Raw genomic sequence first — 21,073 nt, 5'->3', positions numbered from 1 at the left:
TCTCACCCAGTTTGACCCTGAGGAGTGTGTCAGACTCATTTCTCCAGACCTCTGGCTGCACCGGCTCTTGGCTCCATGCCAGCCCTGCCACGGCGTTAGCGGTGAGCAAGGATGGGCCAGTTCCGCTCCTGCACTGTGAACCCCATCACTGGCCCGTGGAGGAGAAGTAAGAGTGTTATCCCTGGGTCACAGCCCTGCGGCGAGCTCAGCCCTCACCCCCAAGGCAAGCACGCAAGCCCAGCAGTCACCAACTTTTCCCCAACCCTGAACTTTTCATCTTCCCCCTCCCAACTTTTCGTTCAGCCCCCCATATGACACAGACGTGAAGCTTCCTACCACCTGTGCAAGGCTTTGCGTGGGAAGGTGCCAGTTTTCCCACCCCTGAAGCCCTGCAGCCAAGGGGGATGGCAGAGCAGGCAGCTCACCCCAGTGCCTGCCCACCTTCACACTGGGGTGAGCAGAAAGCCCTCCGCGGCCTCCTGCGCTTGCAGCGCCAGCATGCATGGCCTCCCTGCGCTGGGGGAGACCTGCCTCCGTGCTCAGCCAAAGTGTGGGGACAGCCAGCGGCATCTCACCCACATAAGCTGCGCTCAGCCAAGAGCAGGAGCTATTTCTGGAGAGCAACTTCTCTTGGAGCAGAGACGGCAGAACCTGGGTGCACTGACTGAAAAAGAAAAGCCCCAGTGTTCTGAACGCAAAGCGAGGTTTCCCAGCCTCCCACCAGGGAGGATGGGTGACATCCTTGCAAAAATGAGAGAAGGCTGCAGCGCTTTGCAGTGGAGGAGGGCTCCAGATGAGCGCAAAGGGTATTTCAATAAAACTGTAAACACACCAGATCTGCTGTTGTTGCAGTGCTCCCTGAAATCGGCGATTTCTGAGCAGAGTTCAGTTCAAGAGCACTGCTGCTATAAAAAACAAAGTGACTTTGGGTTTTGACGCTTCCTCCTGACACACAAAAAGGTGATTTGTGATTCAAAAGATGAGGAATTTATCATCAAAAGGAGCTGGGAGAGAGCTCAGTGTTTACACATGGAAGAACAAGACAGGCACTGAGACCAGATGTATTTATACACATCCATTAATAAAAGAAGCCAAGTCAACCATACCTTTGTGCTAAAGTTAGAGCACAGCACTCAGCATGTCCTTAAAAAGACAAGAAAGTTTCCACAAACTGGGACAGCTGCTCCCGGTGCCAGCTCTGTGCATCCCCTCCCCAGCACACGCAGGGGCTCCTGGCATCAGCATGCTGCAGCAGGAAAGGAGCCAAACGTGGCAAGGCTTCTCCAAACGAGAAGGCTGACTCCTAGAATCTGGTCACGGGCTGGTGGCCACTGCACCTCAGGAGCCAAACAGTCCCTGCTCCACCTTCAGAGACCTGCAGAAGGAAACCGCCTCTTCTTAGAAACAAAAATCCTCCAGTACCCACTTTGCTTCCCCAGTCACAGGGCTCACACGAGCCAGGAGCCTTCACCTCTGCTGCAGGAGCAGACATGAGGCGCATGCTGACCACAGCACGCTTGGGCTGGCCCCGTGGATGAGGACTTGGTCTGTGGGGCTGTCTCCATCAGCCGGTAGAGGGAAGAAGGGCAGCACCCAAGGGTTACAGGTTTGGCCCGTTGCTGAAAGGTCAGTGTGAGCCCAGGGTGAACAGAGAGCACCCAGGACAGTAGACTGTTAATCACGGATGAGGTTAGCGATCGGGCTAGCCAGCACAAACCACAGGAAGCTCCTGGATTAGGATTTGACATTTAGAAATGCTTCAGAAATAACTAATTGCAGCAAGCCTCTTAACCCACAGGTAGGGCTGGAGTTGTCCGACTTCACCTCCCAGGCACTGGGGTGTGTTACAACACTGGTTGGGAGGAAAGACCTTGAAAAGTCAGATCTTTGTTCCTTGCAAGGTGCTTCTAGAAAGCAATTAATTGTCCTTCTTGACAATAAAACAGATGAGCTCTTGCAGTTGTTTCCCTTCTCCCCCCTCCGCCCTGCTCCAGCCCTCCAACCACGCTGGAGGCCCATTGCTGAACTGCTCCCAGCTCATCTGCAGCCGCAGGAGTCAGAGCTGGATGTGCCATGCCAGAAATGTCACACTTCAGGCAAACCTGAGAGCAACCACAAAAATCACATCTTGTCTGAACTTGTTAAGTGCATTGCAGTTTGCCTTCTGCATGCCCCAGTGAAACAGCTGCAGGTGACAACCAACCCCAGCCTGTGCAGGGAAGGAAACAGGGCTGGCAGGCAAGCACCGGAGGGCACGGGTCACCTCTTGCCTACCAGGATGTGTTGAAGTTGTTGGCACTCCAGAGTGTATTTCACCTCCAAGCTTGTGCTGAAGATGCTAGTTACGTGAACCTGACTGACCTTTGAGCAAGACATTGAGGGACTAGACCACCTCCACAGGTCTGTTGCAACCTGAATTATTCTACAAATTCTTAATTTTCTGTATAAAGACAGAAAACATGCAAGTAATTCTCCCTCCCACACCAGCTACTACGCTCTCCTACCAGAGGGTTGCTGAGGCTGCTCTCCTTGAGCCAATATAGTCAAAAGCAGGCCAGCAGCAAAATCATGGAAACAGATCGGCTTTGCCACTGGTGCAGGGACCTGGGCTTCTTTCTGGGCTTTCGGGCTCAAATCTCCTGATGCAGCTTGTCAGTGCCAGACTAAGACACAGCCTTAGCAGCCACACTAACCTCACCCTTGAGCTCTTCTACAAATTCAATTTATAAATCATTTCAGCAAGATCCAAACGCTTCCCAGCAAACGTTACCATTCATTGACCAGGCCCCCACCATGCACATGCAGCTGCCAAACACAGCCACGCGGCACAGGGATTCTCACTCAGCAACCACATCCACGAGCCCGGGGCTGGCACCAAGCCCTGCAGCCCAGCGCCCACATCCAGGTTGTGACCAACCCCCCTCCCAAGGGGTGGCACCCCCACCCTCCGCGGATGCTACCTACAGACACTGGAACGGGCACTACGGCTTGCGGGCAGCTGTGACTGATGTGATCTGTCTATTATTTATCATAATTATTTACAGCTTATAGAAAGGGAATTTATTAATTCGGCAGTGCTCGTTTCCTTAGCCAACTTTGGAGTGCATTTCAAAGAACCCATATCCACTTCCTTTGACGCGCTCTACTTTCAATAATCCCACGGCGAGCAATGCAATATTACTACAATACTTTTAATGACTTCTGAGTGAATTCCAGGATGAGCCGTTTAATGGCTTTGCCTTGCAGTGAAGGTAGGCTGCAAGACCTAGAGCACCTTTGCTTCCCGTGTGAAGCGTGCCTCCGCACCACCTTTCTCCCAGCGCAGCAGAGCTTTGTTTCAAGACCTCTCCCAGTCTCACCAATGCAGAATCCCTTAAACCAGCTCTTCCACAACAGTCACTCAGCCCTGATTTCCAGGCATCTAATTTTAGCAGTTACTGTTGAATATCCTCTTGAGTTATTGTTAGAATGAAATTAGGATCATCTGACAGGAACACATCGCTGCTCTTTGGTAAATACCAGGAAGGAATGCTTAAGGAGCTCGTGCGCCTTCCTGCATCGTTATCGACAAACGCTACCACCCGGGGACACACCTTGTCCCACCCCTTTTGTTCCTGGTACCCGGCATTTCTAAAAGCAATAAAATCCTCCGCCAGCCTCAGCTGTACTAGGCATACATCGCTGTATCATTTTGCTCAGTTATCGGTTTCCATGATTGCAAACTGGCCGCAGGGATTTATTATTTTTAGGATCATTTCAGCTGAAAAAGCATCTGATTATATACTTGCACGAGATTTTTCACTTGAGGATCTCTAAGCACTTCGTAGAATACGAATTAATTTCTACTTGTCTGCAGCAATACTCCCTCTGCAGGCAGGACAACAGAAGCAGTGATTAGAAGACGTGTCCAAACTCCTAGAGGAAATTCATGCCAAGCACAGGAACACCAGCTTCCAGTCGTGCGTGTTCACTACCTGTGCTAACAGGGACAGGAGGTTGGCTACGCAGGCATTAAAGAAAACGCTGATACTATAATTTGAAATGGTTGTCCCTCCTTCCACACTAACAGGTTCAAACAAGATTAGGCTTGGGGGGGTGGGGGGGGTGGGGAGGGGGAAGCCTCCTTATCAAATACCAAACAAATGGCCCTTTTCCGCTAATAAGCGGCAATGGGAAAGCATGGCAGGGAAAGGTGTGGGGTTACAGCGAGCTCCGTGCATGGACAGGTCTGGGATTCTGCCAGCGTGACTTCCCAAGGCTTTGCCCTTTATCACCGTTAAGAAGCTCCTACGTCCCAGCTCATTCTTCAAACCAGCTTCCCGTCTTTGCGTTTTACCTGCCAGGGAGATGCTCCAGCAAAATTCATCCAGAGTCACTGAAAAACAGACAACACGTGGGAGCCAACAGACTGGTGTTTCTCTCTTTTATTTAAAAACAGTGCTTCATTACCATTTGCAAAGGGTTAGGAAGGGTTTCCCCCCTTGCTTAGAGTTTATAAAAGCCAGCAACATGATCAATAATTTATACACATGGATAGTAATACAAAAAAAAGGAATAAAAGCTAAAGATCTAACTACTCCGACCTTCACAATTCCAGCTACTTGATAATAATAGGAATAACCCAATGAATACTGTATGGTCTGAAAGCTACTATACAATATGATACTTAACGAGGGAGGGCGGGAAGTTAAAGGCTGTCACAAAGCCCTGGGATGCAGATACTGCTTCTCCAGAGTCAGCAGGGAAATGGGACCCTGGGCAAGCGGCTTGGGCGTCCTAGGAAATGATCCAGGGGAAGGGAACGCATCCCACTCGGGACACGTCCAGATCCCCGGCGGTACCTGGCAATGGGAGGTGCTGGGGAGACTGCGTGAAGGGGCAAGTCCGTTGCTGCCACTGGAGGTGCTGCGGCATCTCAGCCTTGCACTGAAAAATCTCCAAGTCTCAAGTAGATCAGCCTGTGAGGTCAGTAAAATACTCCACCAGCTCCGTATCGCTCTACAGCCCTGGTTCTCATTTGCTATCGGCCCCAGGTTTTAGCTCCAGCTATTTACAAGCAGGACTTATCATATTGAAAAGAGAAAAAAAAAAAAAAAAAAGGAAAGGAAAAAAAAAAAAGGAAAAAACCCAAAGACAAATCATATCCCCTGGGGTAAAGAGGATTATTTCGTCACTTGATAATGCAGCCAAATCAAGCTGCCAAAACTACAACACGCGCACACACACAAAATACTGTGAACAGAAAAATAGAAAAACATGACCAAAACTGAGACTACTAATGTCGGAGGCCCGATTTCTGCAAGGAATTCAAACCTTGGGGAAGCAACAAGCCCCTCCACCAGCAGAGAACTGGGAATCTGGCAAGAGATTTATTGACCCACTTCAGAACAAAACAAAACAAGAAAAAAGAAAAACCATTCCTAAGATTAACCGGCATTTTATCGACTGCCAGCCAAACGAATATTCGGGTGGACGGTTTTAGACACCAGCAGTCTCCTGGCAAAATCAGGCAAGATTTTTGGCTGATGCATTCTTGCTCTACCATGAGTTGAGGCAACATAGGAAGCTTGTCTACTGCACAAGCCTGGACCAGCTGCAGCCTGCTACCCAGAGGGGACAACCGCTGGCAGTGCTTTCAACCACCAGCAAGAAGCTGCCTTCCAGGGTTAGCAATGGCAATGAAGAGGGGACGTGGCAGCCTAAATGGGACTTGGGATGTCCATCGATGCACATGCTGTGAAGGGACGGGGGCTAACCTGCCAGCCCCTGGCTAGAGCAAGGCATACCAGGGAGAAACCCCAGAGCCTACTTGAAAAGGGCCCCATTTCACACTCTGGCTATCAGACTCCTGCTTGCCTTGTTGACTGGAGTTTCCATTGCAGAAGAGAAGTTTACTGGAGTTGGAGGGTGGAGAGGACAATCAGTAAGATAGGGATGGAGGGAAGGGGCTTTTCAGACATTAACATCACCAAAAATAGTGTTTTATGCAACAAAGAGTCAAGTCTCACTGGTGTATACTACAAAATGTTTGACATTTTCCAAGAGCATGTCAAAATAAAAACACAAAGAAGTTTACATTGGATGTTCATCATCTTCACTAAGTTGGGTCCCGTCCCACCCCCCCTTCCTATTTGAAAACAGTGCAAACAGGTAACACACTTTAAAATTCACCCCGCTGCACCACGGACAGCATTCCCCCTCCCCTGCCAGGCTGGAGGTCACAGGCAGCGGGCCGTCTGCCTGCTTTCCCTTTGGAGCTAGACTCAGCAAAAGCGCTCCCCAGAGCTGTTGTTTTGAGTTTCCCTTTATTAAGCTCCTAAGTGCTCCCCAAGCCTGTTCTCCATTTGCCTCCTCCTTCAGGGCTGGGCTGGGAAGATACAGATAGGGACGGGCTGGGGAAAAATGTAGGTAGGAACTGGGAGGCTCAGCTTTGTATTCCCTGCTGCTGAAACTCTGGGCACTGGAACTGAAACCCCAGTAGCCAGCATCTCTTTTTGGGAAAGGAAATGCTTTTATTAACCGTTCCACAACTAGCACTCGAGCCAGCTATTCAGATAACCCTCCTCAGCTCTTGCTGTGCACTTCACATCCACAGGTCTCAAAATGGGTGAGAAAGGGGATAAACTCCCACTTCACTTTAGGGACAGGGAAGCGAAGTCCAGCAGCAACACGACCGCTCCGCAATGACCCTTTCGGAGCACCGACAGAGCCCTGCCCAAAAGACAGGCCTCTGACTCCTGAGCTAGTGCTCTTCCTCGTTGGGCAAGTCTGCTCTCTCTTGGGCACTGAAACAGCCAAGCCACAGCTATTTTAAAACATGGCTTTGTCTATCTCAACTCATCACACGATCCACGTAACTGCTGAACCTGGGCAACGCCGGCTGTAGCAGGCTCATACAGAGTTCCCCGTTGTCTCCAGGTCCTGTCATGGCTTTTCTTAAAAAAGCTAACCCACCTACACCAGTGCAGCCTCCCTAGCACAGGGACAGTGACAACAGTTTGTTAACATGCTGGGCATCAGTATAACTTATTCCCAGTAGAGAATATGCTATACTAGTAGAATTATTCTTGTACCAGCACAACTGTACCATAAGGAAAGATAGACCAGCACATTAAATAAATCAACTCTTCAATCCAAAATTTTATCAGTATAGCATCACGTGCTGGCCAGACCTATTGCAAGACAGTACAAACAGCAACACTTAAAAAAACCTACTTTTCCTCTTCATCAAGAGGAATCCCAGGTGCCACCAGACTAAAAGGTGACAAAGAGCAAGCTATCTGCCAGGCTGCCTGCCTGGTTTCCCTCAGAAGGCCAAGCCCTGCTTTGCAAGGGGCCTGCGACTACAGACCCATCTTGGGGACAGGCACTAGCTGCCATCAGTTAAATAAGCCAGGGCCCAGTATAATTCATTAAGTGTAATTCATTTTGCATAGGGAGATATAGGTTTTGTCCTCACTTCATCAGAAGACGGATACAGCCACGGCTTGGCTACTCCGAACGCATCTCAAGCCAATTCATAACACATCCGAGCGAAACCAGAGCTATTGTTTGCCAAGAGGGAAGAAAGGTTCAAGAGCTCTCCTGCCACAGCACAACACTCACTCAAGAAACCTCGCTGCAAAATTTGAGCTGGCATGCAAGGTTTTGGGAGGTCTGGTGCTCCAGAGATGTGGAACCAGCAAGCCACCTGCAGCTCCCAGCCAAGCAAGCATCCCGGTGTCCCCTCTGAAGCTCCCTGCTGAGAGCAGGACGCTGGGCTATCAGCAACCTTCCTCAGCGGGGGTCTTGCAGCATTAACTTCAGAGTCAAGGAGACACTGGCTGGTTAATGCACTGCAGGAGCCTGGCAGGGAGCAACCAGTGCAGGCTGGGCTCGGATACAGGAGGAATCAGGCTGGATGTTCTAGAGTGGGTACTACTCTGAGATCATACAGCAGGGGACCACAGCCCTGCAAAGGTTGGGCGCTTCTGCACTAAACCCCTCACGCTCCTAATATACTTGAGTGGGCTGAAGCTGCCATGCATAGACTCTGCTCAGAAGCAGAAATGGGGCTGGCCTCCCTACTCCCAGGGAGGCCAAGTAGCAGTGGGGTTATAGCAAGCGGCACTGCCAGGGCAGGGGAGGACGCTCGGGGAGGGAGAAGCCAGCTTTTTGGGAGCTGCAGTCAGAACCAGCTGAACTGAAACATAGGAAAGGGGCAGTGGGGTGAGCAGCTGCCCCTGTCGGGCTCTGCAAGCTGCACTGCTCCCGCTCGCAGCCTGCAGACCTGCTGCGTGAGGAACTGCCTGCGGACAAGGGAAGGGACAGCCTCACGCAGCCCCTCCACCCACAGGTGGGTAGAACTACTCCAGTAGAGGCTTTTGCTGCATCTCAGCTCCAGAAGTCCCCTGGCTGCCCTGCAGTGGAAACTGGCTCCCCTCGAATATGACTGTTTCTACCACAAGTCCTCCCTCCCCTACCCCAACTCGGGCAGTAAAAGCCCCCAGACACCCCGAGTCCCCCTCATTTCCTAGATTTTGTGAAAGCCCCAAGACCCTGTTCCCCCCTCCCCATTTTCAAGCTAACTAAAATATTTATATACAAACAACAAAAAAATTGTCATAACAGCAACAAACCAAACTTTGGCTTGGAAAACAAAAGTTAAAACCCAACAATAAAACCAGGAAAAAAGAAAAAAAAAGAAGAAAAAAACCCAAAAACGTGGCCAACAGGCTGGCAGTTTGGTGTCCCCTTTATCTAGCTATTCCTCCAGAGAATCAATAGCTTCAGGGTCTCTAGCTTGACTAATGGCTTCCCCATTCTTCCCATTTGAGGTGCCTCCTCTCTGCTGAGCACAGAGAGGCTATGTGTATCGCTGAGGAAGAGGGGGGGAAAAAAAAAAAAAAAAAAAAAGCAAAGCTTGGCTGTGCGCGGCTGGGCCAGGACACCTCCCTGGGAGCTCTGCTTGCTGACATTGCTTAGTGTTAAGAGCAGGAGGTTCCTTATTCTGTTATCAGTGGTGGATGGAGAAGCAGGTGTACAACAGGAGCTGGAGAGGCTCCACCAACAAACCCACACTCCAAGCAGCCCTTCTCAGGGCAGCGAGGCTCACCCCAGTACTCAAGGCAGCAGAATCAAAACACACTTCTGCATTTCTCTGCCATGTAGTTAAGAGACCCTGCCTCTGGTCGCTGGGGTTACTGGGAGCACTCTAGGTGCCAGGAGCTGAGTGGGGAGGTCTGGAGAACAGTAACTCCCTCCCCATCACAGCACAGCTCACACAAGTCGTCTGAAAACGCTGACTTTGAAACACAGCAAGATCACTGTACATGAGAGCAGAAGGGAGACGGTTTTGGGAGTCATGAAGCCCTCCCGTAAAGAGCCTCTCTGCTTCCAAATCTGTCAATATGTAGTGTCTATATGGACTCAGCAGACCAGGTACAGAACTTTCCAAGAGAGGCTGGGCAAAACAGACCCAAAGCTTCAACGCAACTATGTAAGAGCCTGAAATAGCTTGCGGTGGGAACTTCCTATGAGTTCAGAGTTTGCACAAACTGCTTCTGCCTCCCCTCAAACTCCTGACAGAAACAAAACTACTTTAGGATCAACATTAAGATGTAAGAGACCCTCTTCCCCCACACAAACCTCATGCTTGCCCCTTACCTCAAGCAGCTTATACATGACTTGTTTTTCCTCACTCATGTTATTTGAAACAGATTACTTCCAGCAGCGCCTAAGCACCTCAGGGTGAAGAGAGGGAGAGACCTTGCAACGCTGGATCTCAGATCACCCGAGAACAGCACTGATGCATGGTTCTTCTGCTAGCTTTCTTCCTCTGCAAGGCTGCATGCACTTCACCTCTACAAGTTTAACCGCTTGCTGTCCACAACAGAGGTACTCTGTGTGATGCTGCATTGCATCTGCCACTCCGCAAGGAAAGAAGACGAAAGGACAGCAAATGAGAAAGGTCTTGGAAAGGAGGAAGGAAAACTAAAAATAATTGCAGCCACCAGCAGTGCTGAACAATAAGCTAGAATAAGTTGGGGATGTGTGTGAAAGATCATCCTCATCAAAAACACCTTTCCAACTCTTGTCCCCTGTATAGCAGGTAACAGGCAAAGTCTTTCAGCAGGTTGAGGATATCTTCTCCTGCCAAGTCTAAACTACTGACACTGCTGAAACTGCCCCAAACCTGTGCACATCGGATGGTGATAAAAATGAGGGAAGTCTCTGCATTTCCCTCATTTCCAAATGTAAATGACTATTTCCCACCAGCATTCAGGTCCCAGCCACAGCCAAAGAGTGCTTCCTTCTGCAGACCAGAAACACGGCAGGTGGAGACTTCTCCCTCGTGTCCTCCTGTCTCATAGGCACCAAGCACCAGACCCAGGGAAGTAACTCTGTCTGCGTGTTCCTGATTAATTGCATGATATCAGTTTCTAACAACTTTCCTTATCGCTAATCGCCTTTTCCGTGATTGGTAGGATAAGCTATGCACCAACATACAGACACGGAAATGCATTATTTTTACCACAGTTTAAAAAACCCCAAAAACAAACGAAAAAAAAATCAAAACAAAAAAAATGCACAATCTTTGGAACAAAAGAATTAAAGGCAGAAATTTAAAGGAAAAAAATACATATTCGAAGAACATAGTGAGGTATAAAAAAGTATTTTCTCTTTTGTTTTTTTGTTTTTCTTCCTCGTCTTGCTATAGAGTTCCTCTACTAGTAAATATTGCAATAGCCAGGCCTCATGAACTGGGGGGGCTGTCCCACTTGCAGGGGGCTCACGTCACTTCAGTAGGGGGCAAATCGGCTGTAGCCACCTCGGTATAAACTCGCCTGTAGAAATTAAATGACAGAAGAGGTTGTTAGGAGGAGAACTGTGAAGAAATACTCAGGACAGCACCCAAATTCTTTCAGAAGGACTAACAGACATGTCTGGGTACTGACCCACCACCATCAGCACCTCTAAGAAGCAAGAGAGGAGAGCCTTGCTTGCAACACCAAGGACATGTCTCAGGAGGACATGCTCATGGCCAGCCAGCTGGAGGTGAAGTTTGGCAAGCCTCAGTTGAAGGGAGTTCAGCACCAGGGAGAAGACTCAGGAGTCCTCATCTCTGAGCCAGTTGTCTAGGCTGTTTTTATACATAGCAGAGACCAGGACTTTTAGGATGCTCTTCACCTCACCTTAAGGTAAAGGTCTAGAATAGACACGATGACCTGGTATCCTAGAAGTACCTGCTTTTCCTTCATTGACACTTAAGGAAAATCCACACGATGATCTGAGGCTCAAACTGAGGCACTACTCTGCAGATATCTATATTTAGGTGTCTTTTTCTCTGAACACATTTGTATTCCAGCCTTTGCAACAGCACAGATACTGCGCTGGCTAGCAGATGGGCAAGCATGTGGTTTCAGCAAGCTGCTCCACTCCCCGCCAATGCCAGCATACCTCGCTCCAGCCCTTGCGTAACTGCTGCTGGCAGGCAGGACACTGCATCCTTCCACTAGTGGAAGTGGGAACCAAGTGGAGCAGCTTTGTTGCAAGATGTCGTGAGAACAATTTACTCCCTTGCTTCCTAGAACTGATTTCTCAGCATGCAACACAAGCCTTTAAAGTTAATGAAAATGGCAAGAAAGGGTGTCTTGCATCTCTTTAACTATTGCTGATTTTTGCTCTATATATCACCTTGATACAGTTTTACTGATTCACCAACAGCATTCTGGCTCCTGCCATTTACAGTCATTCTTCTACCACCTCCTTTGTACTAGGTGATGTGCAAGACCATGTAGTAACTGGTCTCCTACAACCTGGCTCCTTTGCTAGTGCACAAACACAAATATATGAATGCAGAACAACTTGGAATGCAGCACTGCAGCCAAGGACCTCCTTCCTGCACAAAAAAAGTATTTCTGGGTGAAGTTTCATTACCCGATACCCACTGATCAGCTGTTCCCCGTGTTGGAAATGAGAAACAGCACAAGAAAAAAACCAAAACACTTACCACAGCGCCAACTCCGTAGCTAGCGGCAGGGGCAAGGGCGTGGTAAGGATCTGCTGTGTATACCCTGCCATAACTGAAAAGAGGGAGAAAAGATATAAAAAGAGAAAGAGAGAGAAAAAAACCCAAAACAACTCGTCACTTTGGAGGGCAGAGACACAGCTGTCTGACCACAGGCGATGGAAGAAGCAGCATGCCCTTCTACACACATGTATGCATACATGCACACACATGCACTCAGGCAGCCCCTCTTCAAAGAGATCCTAGGGGCATGCTGCCATGCATCTTATGAGATGGGTGAGAGAATGGCCTACAAGGAGGAATGTGGCAGAAGCCATGAGCTTGACCTGTAGGAAAGAGGTCAGTACCTTTGAAAATGACACTAGTGCATCCCTTACCTCACATGATGCAATTTGGGAGGAGAGTGACTGCTGACACTAGTGCTACTGGCATGGTAACAGCTGCTAAATGGAAAGCAGTGAGGGATTCTCCAGAATGAGAAGGGAATATAAACTTTCATGGTCTTGCACATGCTAGAATTAAAACACAGCCTCACTGCACAGGAGATGAAAAAAAAAAATCTTATGGCAAGCACTCTGATAATCCTTGCATCCATACAGATTTGCACGTTAAAGCATCCTAGAGTACTGTATGAGCAGAGTAATTTTTACTTTATGAATGGGGAGAGGAATGCACCCAGTGATTAAACAACCTGCCCAGAGTCACAGAGCAAGGACCTGGCAAGACAGGCTAGATCCTTTGACTGAGGCTGTAACCACACTGCCTCCTTTGTGCAGAGAATCACAAGGACAGGGAAGAGGCCAGGATTTGTGCCAGCTTACATACATCGGAGGGCAATACTGCCCAGAAGCAGAGAGACAAACTGTGCATTCAAGTCTTTCATGTTGGATTGTGCATGCATATGTGCACATGCGAGTGCAAGTAAGACAAAGGCCCAGGGAAAGAAGTAGAAGTGCTGTAATGGATCACTGCTCCTTGAATCCCTGAGCACAGCAAGGGAGCCCCCACGGACACCGCCCCCTTACATACCCATCGCTGTAAGCTGCTGCAGCGGCTGCAGCGGCCGTGGCTGCTGTTGCAGTAGCAGGCTGTGCATATCTGTAGGCTGCATATCCACCCTGCAGGAGAGAAGAGAACTGACTTTACAGATACCTGTCCACCCACGCAGAGCATTAAAAAATAAAATAAATTAAAAAAAAAAAAAAAAGTCACACACATCACAAGAAGAGGAAGTGTTTCAAACTGCATCAGCTGCCATGTCATGTCTATTGTAAGCATCACCCATTAACTCATGTATATTCCTTTCCTCAGAAGGACCAGGGAGACTCTTCTATCACCCTGTTTATCAGAAGGAAGAAACTGAAGCAAGCCTGAGCACGGTTAGACCCCTGCAGGAAATTAAATTTGGCACGAAGGAACTGAAAACCAAAAGAGAGCTGAAATCTTGCATGCAATGTAATTTTTACGACCTCTTAAGCTGGGGAAATCGGAGGTGGGCACTTTCTGTGAAGTGCGTATTTTAAAAATTTGTGCTTTTTAACCCCTGGAAACCCAAAAGGATAGCATTTCATTTGGTCCAGAAGCAGAGAAGTATTGATAGCCAAAGAAGCCAAAAAGCTATCAGGAAAAGACAGTTAAGAGAAGACAGTCCCTGGTAGTCTCAGGGCTGGCAACAAGCAAAGTGACATTGATACCAACCAGACTGTTCTCTCCTCTCTCCATGTAAAAGGGAAACAGGTCAGGGGAATTACACCACAACAGTCTGTATTGCCGCTGCATTTCTGCCCAGGCTACACACCTGTAGTACAGGTCTTTAAAATGCTTACACTGATAAAAGGTAGTTACTAAAAACGTACTTACAGCTGGGTTGGCAAAATGTGAATCCTGACCCAGAGGAAGACCTGCGAGTTATCTCCTGGAACTCCCACAAGGAGCTCTTGGAGCAGAGGAAAACCCGTCTCAGGCAGGCAGCTCTGCACAGCCTGCAGTAACGAAGGACGGAGGCCAGCCATCTTTCGGACCAGGGGCAAAGGCTGCACAGCAGGCAGAACAGAGGGCTCTGAAGCCTAGGTGAGATATTATTTCTTTATTGTACACTTCTGAACACATTTTTGTTAACTCGGGGGGGAGCGCAATGGTAAATGAACCGTGGCTTTGATTTGCTCATTGGCACAATGAGCCATAAATAACATCAGAAAATTCCAGATTGCTCCTGGCTTTTTTTTTTTTTTCTCCAATTGACATTTCAGAGTTTCAAGGACCAAAAGGCAGACTTATGCTCTTCACCTCCAAAATCAACTCAACATATACCTCTACCACTTCTTCCCTATAGATCTTTTGTGTATATGTCATTAAGAGCACAAGATCATCTCTACTACAGGACTGTGCGTTTGCTCAGCACTGTTCAGTTTTGGGCTAGGTAGCTTTTACATTAGAAGTAATGATTTTAAGTTATTTTTTTGTTGCTTTTGGGGGGCCTGCGTTAGCCCCATGAGCGCTAACATGCTATCCAAAACATGCCTGGGGACCCTTTCCTACTCTGGAGAAGAGGGACTTACAGCCTCCTTCAATCTTCTAGTTAACAGAAAGAACACCACAAATCTACACCTCTGAAACATCTCCACACTGCCTGAAAGAGATGTCATGTTACAGTTTTGCCCTTTCAATCTCATCTAGCTGTTTCAATCCCTGCACTGGACTGACGGTTTGGGGAGGTTTAGCCTGGGTTTGGCACACTATCAGTGCACCACCATTACTCCCACCTCTGAAACATGATGGAGACAAGAGGAATGAGATGCAGCCTTAATCCAAATCCAACCTCCCTCAGCCTCACCAAATTAAGACAAAACTTCATACCAATGTCACTGTGGTATTCCCTTAAGATGAAGAGCTTCTTGAACTCGACGGGGTCTGTCACTTGGGCATGGCGCACGAGGCACTTTTGCCTGGCACACCCTCTGCAGGGCAGCCAGCTTCAGCGAGCACCCCGGTTCCCACTCTGCCCCACACCTGCCAGCCACATTTCAGATCAAAAGCCATTTCAAATGTGCCTGGCACATACTCCGAACATGACAGCAAGATGCAGTTTGAAACCAAAAAGGGTTATCATGTAATTCTCTTTTAACTCATGTCTCTCATAAAGGAAAACCAAACCAAACCAAAACAAAACAAACAAAAAAAAGAAGAATAGAAAAGAAGGCTTGGAATCAGGTGTGGGAGGGGGAATGGCGTAACATTTATTAATCAAAATTAAAAACTAAGCATGCTGACATCTGGAGCTAGAACAACCAGCAAAGTCACCACGTTCAGACTCATATTGGCTAGTTCTATCCATCCCAGCATTCTCTTGGGACAGCAGTTCGCCCTAGGCTCTACCACAAGCTCAGTGAAGTACACAGCCTCAAGTACTAGAGCGTGCAGCCACAACAACCTGCTATTACGGAAACAGTCAGTCACCACTGGAGTTAACATTCCAACCTTAACGACTCCCCGCAGCCTCCCGCCCTCGCCCCCCAAAATGGCTCCCACCCTAGCCCTGTCCCACACCACAATGTTAATAATTATAACAAGCAATAACCCATCTGTTATATCAGAGAAGGGAACAGAGACTCCACTGAGAGATTTAGAGCGGGATGTTAACATTTCTTCAGTCAACTGCACAACAAACAAAAAAAACAGGAGAAATAATTTATTGGAGAAATGAAGTTAAGAAATAGCTGACATGTGTATTGCTTTTTAACCATGCACCGATGCAAAATTGAAGCTACTGTTAATTTAAAAAAAAAAAAAGTCACAGGATAGAGGTACACACGCAGGGGCAGACCTGCTCAGTTCAAAGCAATCTGCAAATTCTACTTGTGTGTACTTCAAATAAAACCAAAAATGGGGACTATAATGGCCATGGTACGTTCCTGTCATAGGAGCAATGAGTGTGGACAGCTGGGGGATTTCTGACACAGGGATGTATTTAGCATGACCAGCAGGTCCAAATACACCAAAGAGGGTGAAGGAAAGAGAAGGAAAGTTGCGACTATTACTCATGATTTCATAAATGCTTCCACCAAGCTCTGGGATCAGTACAGAGCAAAGGAGACATTGTGCAGGTTGCCTTACCCAGCTGATGCTCCATAACCCAGGACCCACCCGTAACTCCATCAATGCATCTACAGCCCTGCTCAGCTTGTCCAATGCACCAGTTATTTTCTCCTGCTATTCCTGTTCACACACAACTTTAACTGGTATGCAGAGCTCATCCATAACCTCAGCTATACAGTCCTGCCACCCCTAGTGGTTTCTGATGCCACTCACTTCAGGTACTCTAGTAAATATAATCTATAACAGAGTACAGCATCTTCAACAAACGTGAACAAGCCTGTTTCCTAATTCAAGAAATAATAATAGTTAAAAAAACCCCACAAAACTTGCTAGCTGTACCATAATCCTCCAGTGCCACAGCCAAACTGCAACAGAAGACACCACTGAGTGGCATAATCCCTGAAACCCAGGACAGTCATGCAAACTCCCACTCCATCTATTTAAGTGAAGTGATTCCACAGGGCGGGTTTACACCTCTAGGTTCAATTTTTAAAATCTTTAGCCTCATCTCAAAAGAAATGAGTGTGGCTGAGCTTCTCACAAAGACGTTAGGTCAGAGAAATTTCTAGCAAAGGGACAGTTTAAAAATTGCCTCGACAAGGAAATAGAGAAACTAAGGAAAAGGCTTATGCATATTTACTGGGCAGTAAGTAACAGCTGAAAGAACCGTCTAAATCAAGATTGGTCCCTTCTGGTACAGTCTTTTGGATTGTCTGGGGAGCATGTGAGTGAGATGAACACAACCCCAAATGCTGCTTATCTTAATTCAAGTTCTCTTTCTCTGGATATCCTGCCAGTGTTGCTGGGGCTGTTCTAAACCCCCTTCCCCAAGTGAATGTGCAGTGCTTGTGCCTATAGATCTCAATTGTCAAAACAACCATATTTGTTCAAGTATTCACAAAAGCCCAAATTTAAAATTACTCTTCTGTGATGTTATCGTCCTTGGCTCATCAACAAAGCAGGACAGTGGTTTTTTTTAATTCCTTCTTTAACATTAGATGATAGCTTTTTCAATATTATATATTCTCTGAAGCAACACAAACATGGCAAAATAACATATACAGGAAGCTGCAATCCCAGTTAAAGCAGCATTCCAATTACTGAGCACGTTAGTGTAAGTAAATGAGCACTTTCTTTAAGACTATATGGTTCAGCTCAAATTAATTCCATCTTCTCTTCCACTCTTGAGGTCCACGTTAGGTGATCAATCCAATGAGAACATGAGGAAATCCAAAACTACAGCTTACTCTATCAGTGTATCCTATTGCATAAGCCTCCCTTTTCTTTTTCCCTTGCTGCCTTAGATGGGGGCACAAAGCGTGTTGCTGGCTCTCTTTACTTCAGAGCCTTTACACCACTTAAGACACAAGCATTCCCACACCCCTGGAGAAATGTGTGACTCATGGTACCCGTTAAGATACATTTGAGCTTGTGCCAAGTTTAGGCAGGGAGCCCAATTTTAGGGTCTTTTATTTGTTGTATCTCAAATGTGTCTTGACCCCCAAATTGCCCTGTAACAGAAGTTAAAAAGCAGAAAGGGCCAGAACCACTTCCAGTATTTCTTTATTAGAAGGGTGGCATATGTGCACCAGGAATGAGCATGAATGAATTAAGAGAGGTGACAGGACAACGGTGTCCATTGCAGCAGGTGCTTCTACATGGTAATGGGACAAGCATGACCTGGTTAACCCTTCCATTGAATTTACTTTTTTTTTTTTTTTAAAAAAATGAAATGCCACTCGGTGTGAAATCTGGACACATGCCGCCCTGCTACAGCGGGGGCTTGGATCACACGTGAGTCTGCACTGCCCTAAAAAAGCCTCTGTTCCCATCTCTAATGTGGTGCTGGAATGGTTAGTATAATTCAGTTTTTTCCACTGCAATCCACAATCTGATCGGTTGGCAGGTCACACTGGCACTCCTACCTGAGGTATTTTAGCGCTAATGATTGGTTCCTGTAAGACTATTCTATAACAGAACACAGGAAGAGCAGTTCAAAAAAACACAGCTGTGGAAAGAAACAATCATACAAACAGCCCGCGGCGGGGCTCACCAGCCTTTTCTTTCCAGTGGATGCAAGCACGCTTTTCACAGGCAGAAGCAGTCTTCGCACAGGTGGGTTTGTTTGGGTTTCCCCCCCGCCGCCCAGATTGACCCCATTGTAGAAGAAAGATAACCTTTCTTATGATCCGAAATGAAGCCCTCTGCATCCTGGGGCACGTTGTTTCATGAATTCAGGTGTCTTGTCAGAGCGGGATGCATCCAACAAGAGATGGAATGCCTTCTTCACAGAAGAAATGGCTAGCAGGATGGTTGCCCCAGGAAAGAAAACAGGAGTGAGGAAGAGGAGGAGGAGGAAAATGAGAAATTGGTGCATAACATGTATGCAGAAAAAGCAGCCCAAATCTGGGACACTTCCCCTTCATCTTGCCTACCACTAACCACTCCCTGCCAGCTCCTTTCCATCCTTCCTTGACACAACCCTGTGGACTCAATTTAACTTCCCCACTCCAGTCCTAACTGAAATACTCTCTGCCATCCCTTCCGCAGCCTGGGCAAGCCTTTCGCAGTAAAGGGACAGAACTACTGCAGTGAAAAGCATGACTAATCCGTGAGGCACAGGGCACTGTAGTCATTCCACCTGTGCCAAGGAAATTGTTTGAAAGGGTAATTTCATGTTTGGATTACGGTAACTCTTTCCTGAGCTCCATCAGAGGGCTCCGGGCAGCAATAACATAGGAAAAAGCACCACTATCTACCTTGGTGAAGTCCTCTCTTCTATCGTCCTGCTTTCTGACAGTGAGACTAGAACCACCTGTTAACAGCAAAGTCACCAGAAATCTAAGAGTTCTAACCTGACTTGGGAGCTTGGTTTTATGTTACATGATGTTACTGCACTGCAGCACCAAGCGGCTACGGGGATTCGTCATTACTAAAGTTTCTGTCCTTAAAACATGTTTAAATAAGCCTTTTCTCTCCACTTGCAATGGAAGCTCTGAAGGAGCTTTCTCAGAAGAAACAGGGAGTGACCCTGGCCAGTCTTCCCTTTCAATGTGACAGCCTCTTACATGCCATACTCTGAGGGAAAAGGTACTAAGCATTGCTCATTTACTTGCTTGCTGTTGCAAAGTCAGTGGTCTGTAAAGCTGGTGTTTTAGGACATGGGAAAACCCAGAACCCTCTGTAGTCCTTGACACAGTTTTACAAAGGAACACTTGACGAGGCAGATCAATTTTTAAAGGATTGCGCATGCAATAGTGTATGTAAGAACGAAGAAACACACAGAATATCTCTGTGCTCAGAGAGCACATCTTGCAACTGCGTTGGGAAAAGCACCTTTACAAGACTTGACCCTCCATACAAGACAACAAAATCCAAAAACTAATTCCACCCATTATCTTGAGTCTAAGCCCAGGGTCCTCTTCATAAACGTCAGGAGTAGCACCTTCAGAGGAGCGGGGATGTGAAAACCATGCCAACAACTGTGCCACTACCCAACACAAAACCTCCCCAGCTCTAAAGAGCTATTACCTACAGTACCACAAAAAGGAACTCTGCTAGAGCTAGCCAGGCCACAGGCTGCAATGGCAGGAGTGGACCTGAACATTTTGGCTCTGAAAGACATATTCCTACCATAGCTGCTCTGCAACAGCTCTCTGTTGGAGAGGTAACTGCTTTTCTCACTGGCCAGTCAGAATTCCTCCATCCACAACCCACCTACATATACACAGACGTCCTGGTGATTTTCAATACAGACTGGCTGCGTAGGACAAGGACAATGACAGGACAGAGTTTCCCATGGTATCAGAGCTAATTCCCAGACTGAAGAAGGCTGCTGACTCTTCTAACCGAGTACCTCCACATATTTGTACTTTACAATTCCCTGAAGAGGCGAGAGAATCTAGCCTATTTAGGTACCATTTCTACCAGCAAAATGAGATGTCAGTTCTCACTCTAGCATCTCAGTCTCCATTTTTAGTCAGTCCCAGTATCTTTCCCAAAGGGATAATCTCCACATCCCAGTAGCACACGAACATTTTTAAACATACAGCTTGCTCAGTTTAGTGTGGGCTGCACAAATTAAACCTGAAAGGGCCCCAAGAGGGGAGAGAAAGGGGAGGGCGGAAGGGGAGAAGGAAAGGGAAGGTCTGAGGCTAAACCAGTCCTGTTATTTTTATATCCAAATTATGCAAACGAGAGAAGTGTTGAGAGAAATTTGAATTCGCTAATTATCTCTCAGGTTGATTAGTACCAGTGTGCATATGGGGACAGGACACCCAGTAAACTGACCCTGGCAATGATCAGGAAACCCAAAGGCTTAGGTCTTGCACCCAGGGGCAAGCGCAGTGACAGAGAAGCATGCTTGCATTCCTAAATATATAAATATATATATCCACAAGGAAGAAGAAAATTAAAGTAAATGATATTTTAAAAACCAAACCAAACAAACAAACCAAAGGAAAAAAAAAAAAAAAAAAAAAAAAAAAGGCTGGCTTGTCAGGGGTTGGGGACGAGAAGGCTCCGGTGTGTGTACTTACATAGAGGTCAGCACCGTAAAATCCGTCCTGGTAAACCACACTGCAGAAAATCCACACAAAAACAAAAAAAAACAAAAAACAAAAAACAAAAGAACAGAAAACACATTCCGGTTATTGAGGACGGCAGCATGCACATGCGTTTTACACAGGCAGGTGATGTATGAATCCACAACCTGGGCTTTTGGCAGGAGCAAATCAGCAAGAGAACGTGTGTGCGCACGCACGCTAGACGGCTCCAAGTCATCTTCCATGGCATGCAAAGGGGGAAGGGGTAGGCAGAGGGGGAGACAGTATACAAAGGAGAGAGGGAGGGGAACCACCATCTTGTACAATAAAAATAGACTCAAAAAGTTCTGATGTCCTGAAGAAGAGAAACAAGGGTTTAGAAACCTCCATTCTCCTGGAATGATTTTAGTTACCCCCTAAACAC

General features: G+C 47.2%; 1 protein-coding gene across 9 annotated transcripts in view; it reads right to left on the bottom strand.

Moving 5' to 3' along the window:
• Nucleotides 1–4,409: 4,409 nt before the first annotated feature.
• Nucleotides 4,410–21,073, bottom strand: part of RBFOX2 (RNA binding fox-1 homolog 2) — a 174,269-nt gene continuing 157,605 nt past the window's right edge. For 2 of the 9 annotated variants that reach the window (XM_056340177.1, XM_056340176.1), the window contains 4 exons: nucleotides 20,644–20,683; nucleotides 13,040–13,128; nucleotides 11,993–12,065; nucleotides 4,410–10,826 (listed from right to left, as the gene is read on the bottom strand). In XM_056340177.1, the coding sequence (XP_056196152.1) occupies nucleotides 10,782–10,826; nucleotides 11,993–12,065; nucleotides 13,040–13,128; nucleotides 20,644–20,683 (247 nt within the window). In that variant the 3' untranslated portion in view covers nucleotides 4,410–10,781. The other 7 variants (XM_056340181.1, XM_056340178.1, XM_056340182.1 and 4 more) reach the window with 6 other exon arrangements.

Source organism: Falco biarmicus, chromosome 5 (assembly GCF_023638135.1).
Source record: "Falco biarmicus isolate bFalBia1 chromosome 5, bFalBia1.pri, whole genome shotgun sequence".
Lineage (NCBI taxonomy): Eukaryota > Metazoa > Chordata > Aves > Falconiformes > Falconidae > Falco > Falco biarmicus.
Note: the sequence above shows the minus strand (reverse complement) of the source record. Positions and strands in the feature narration are given on the sequence as shown.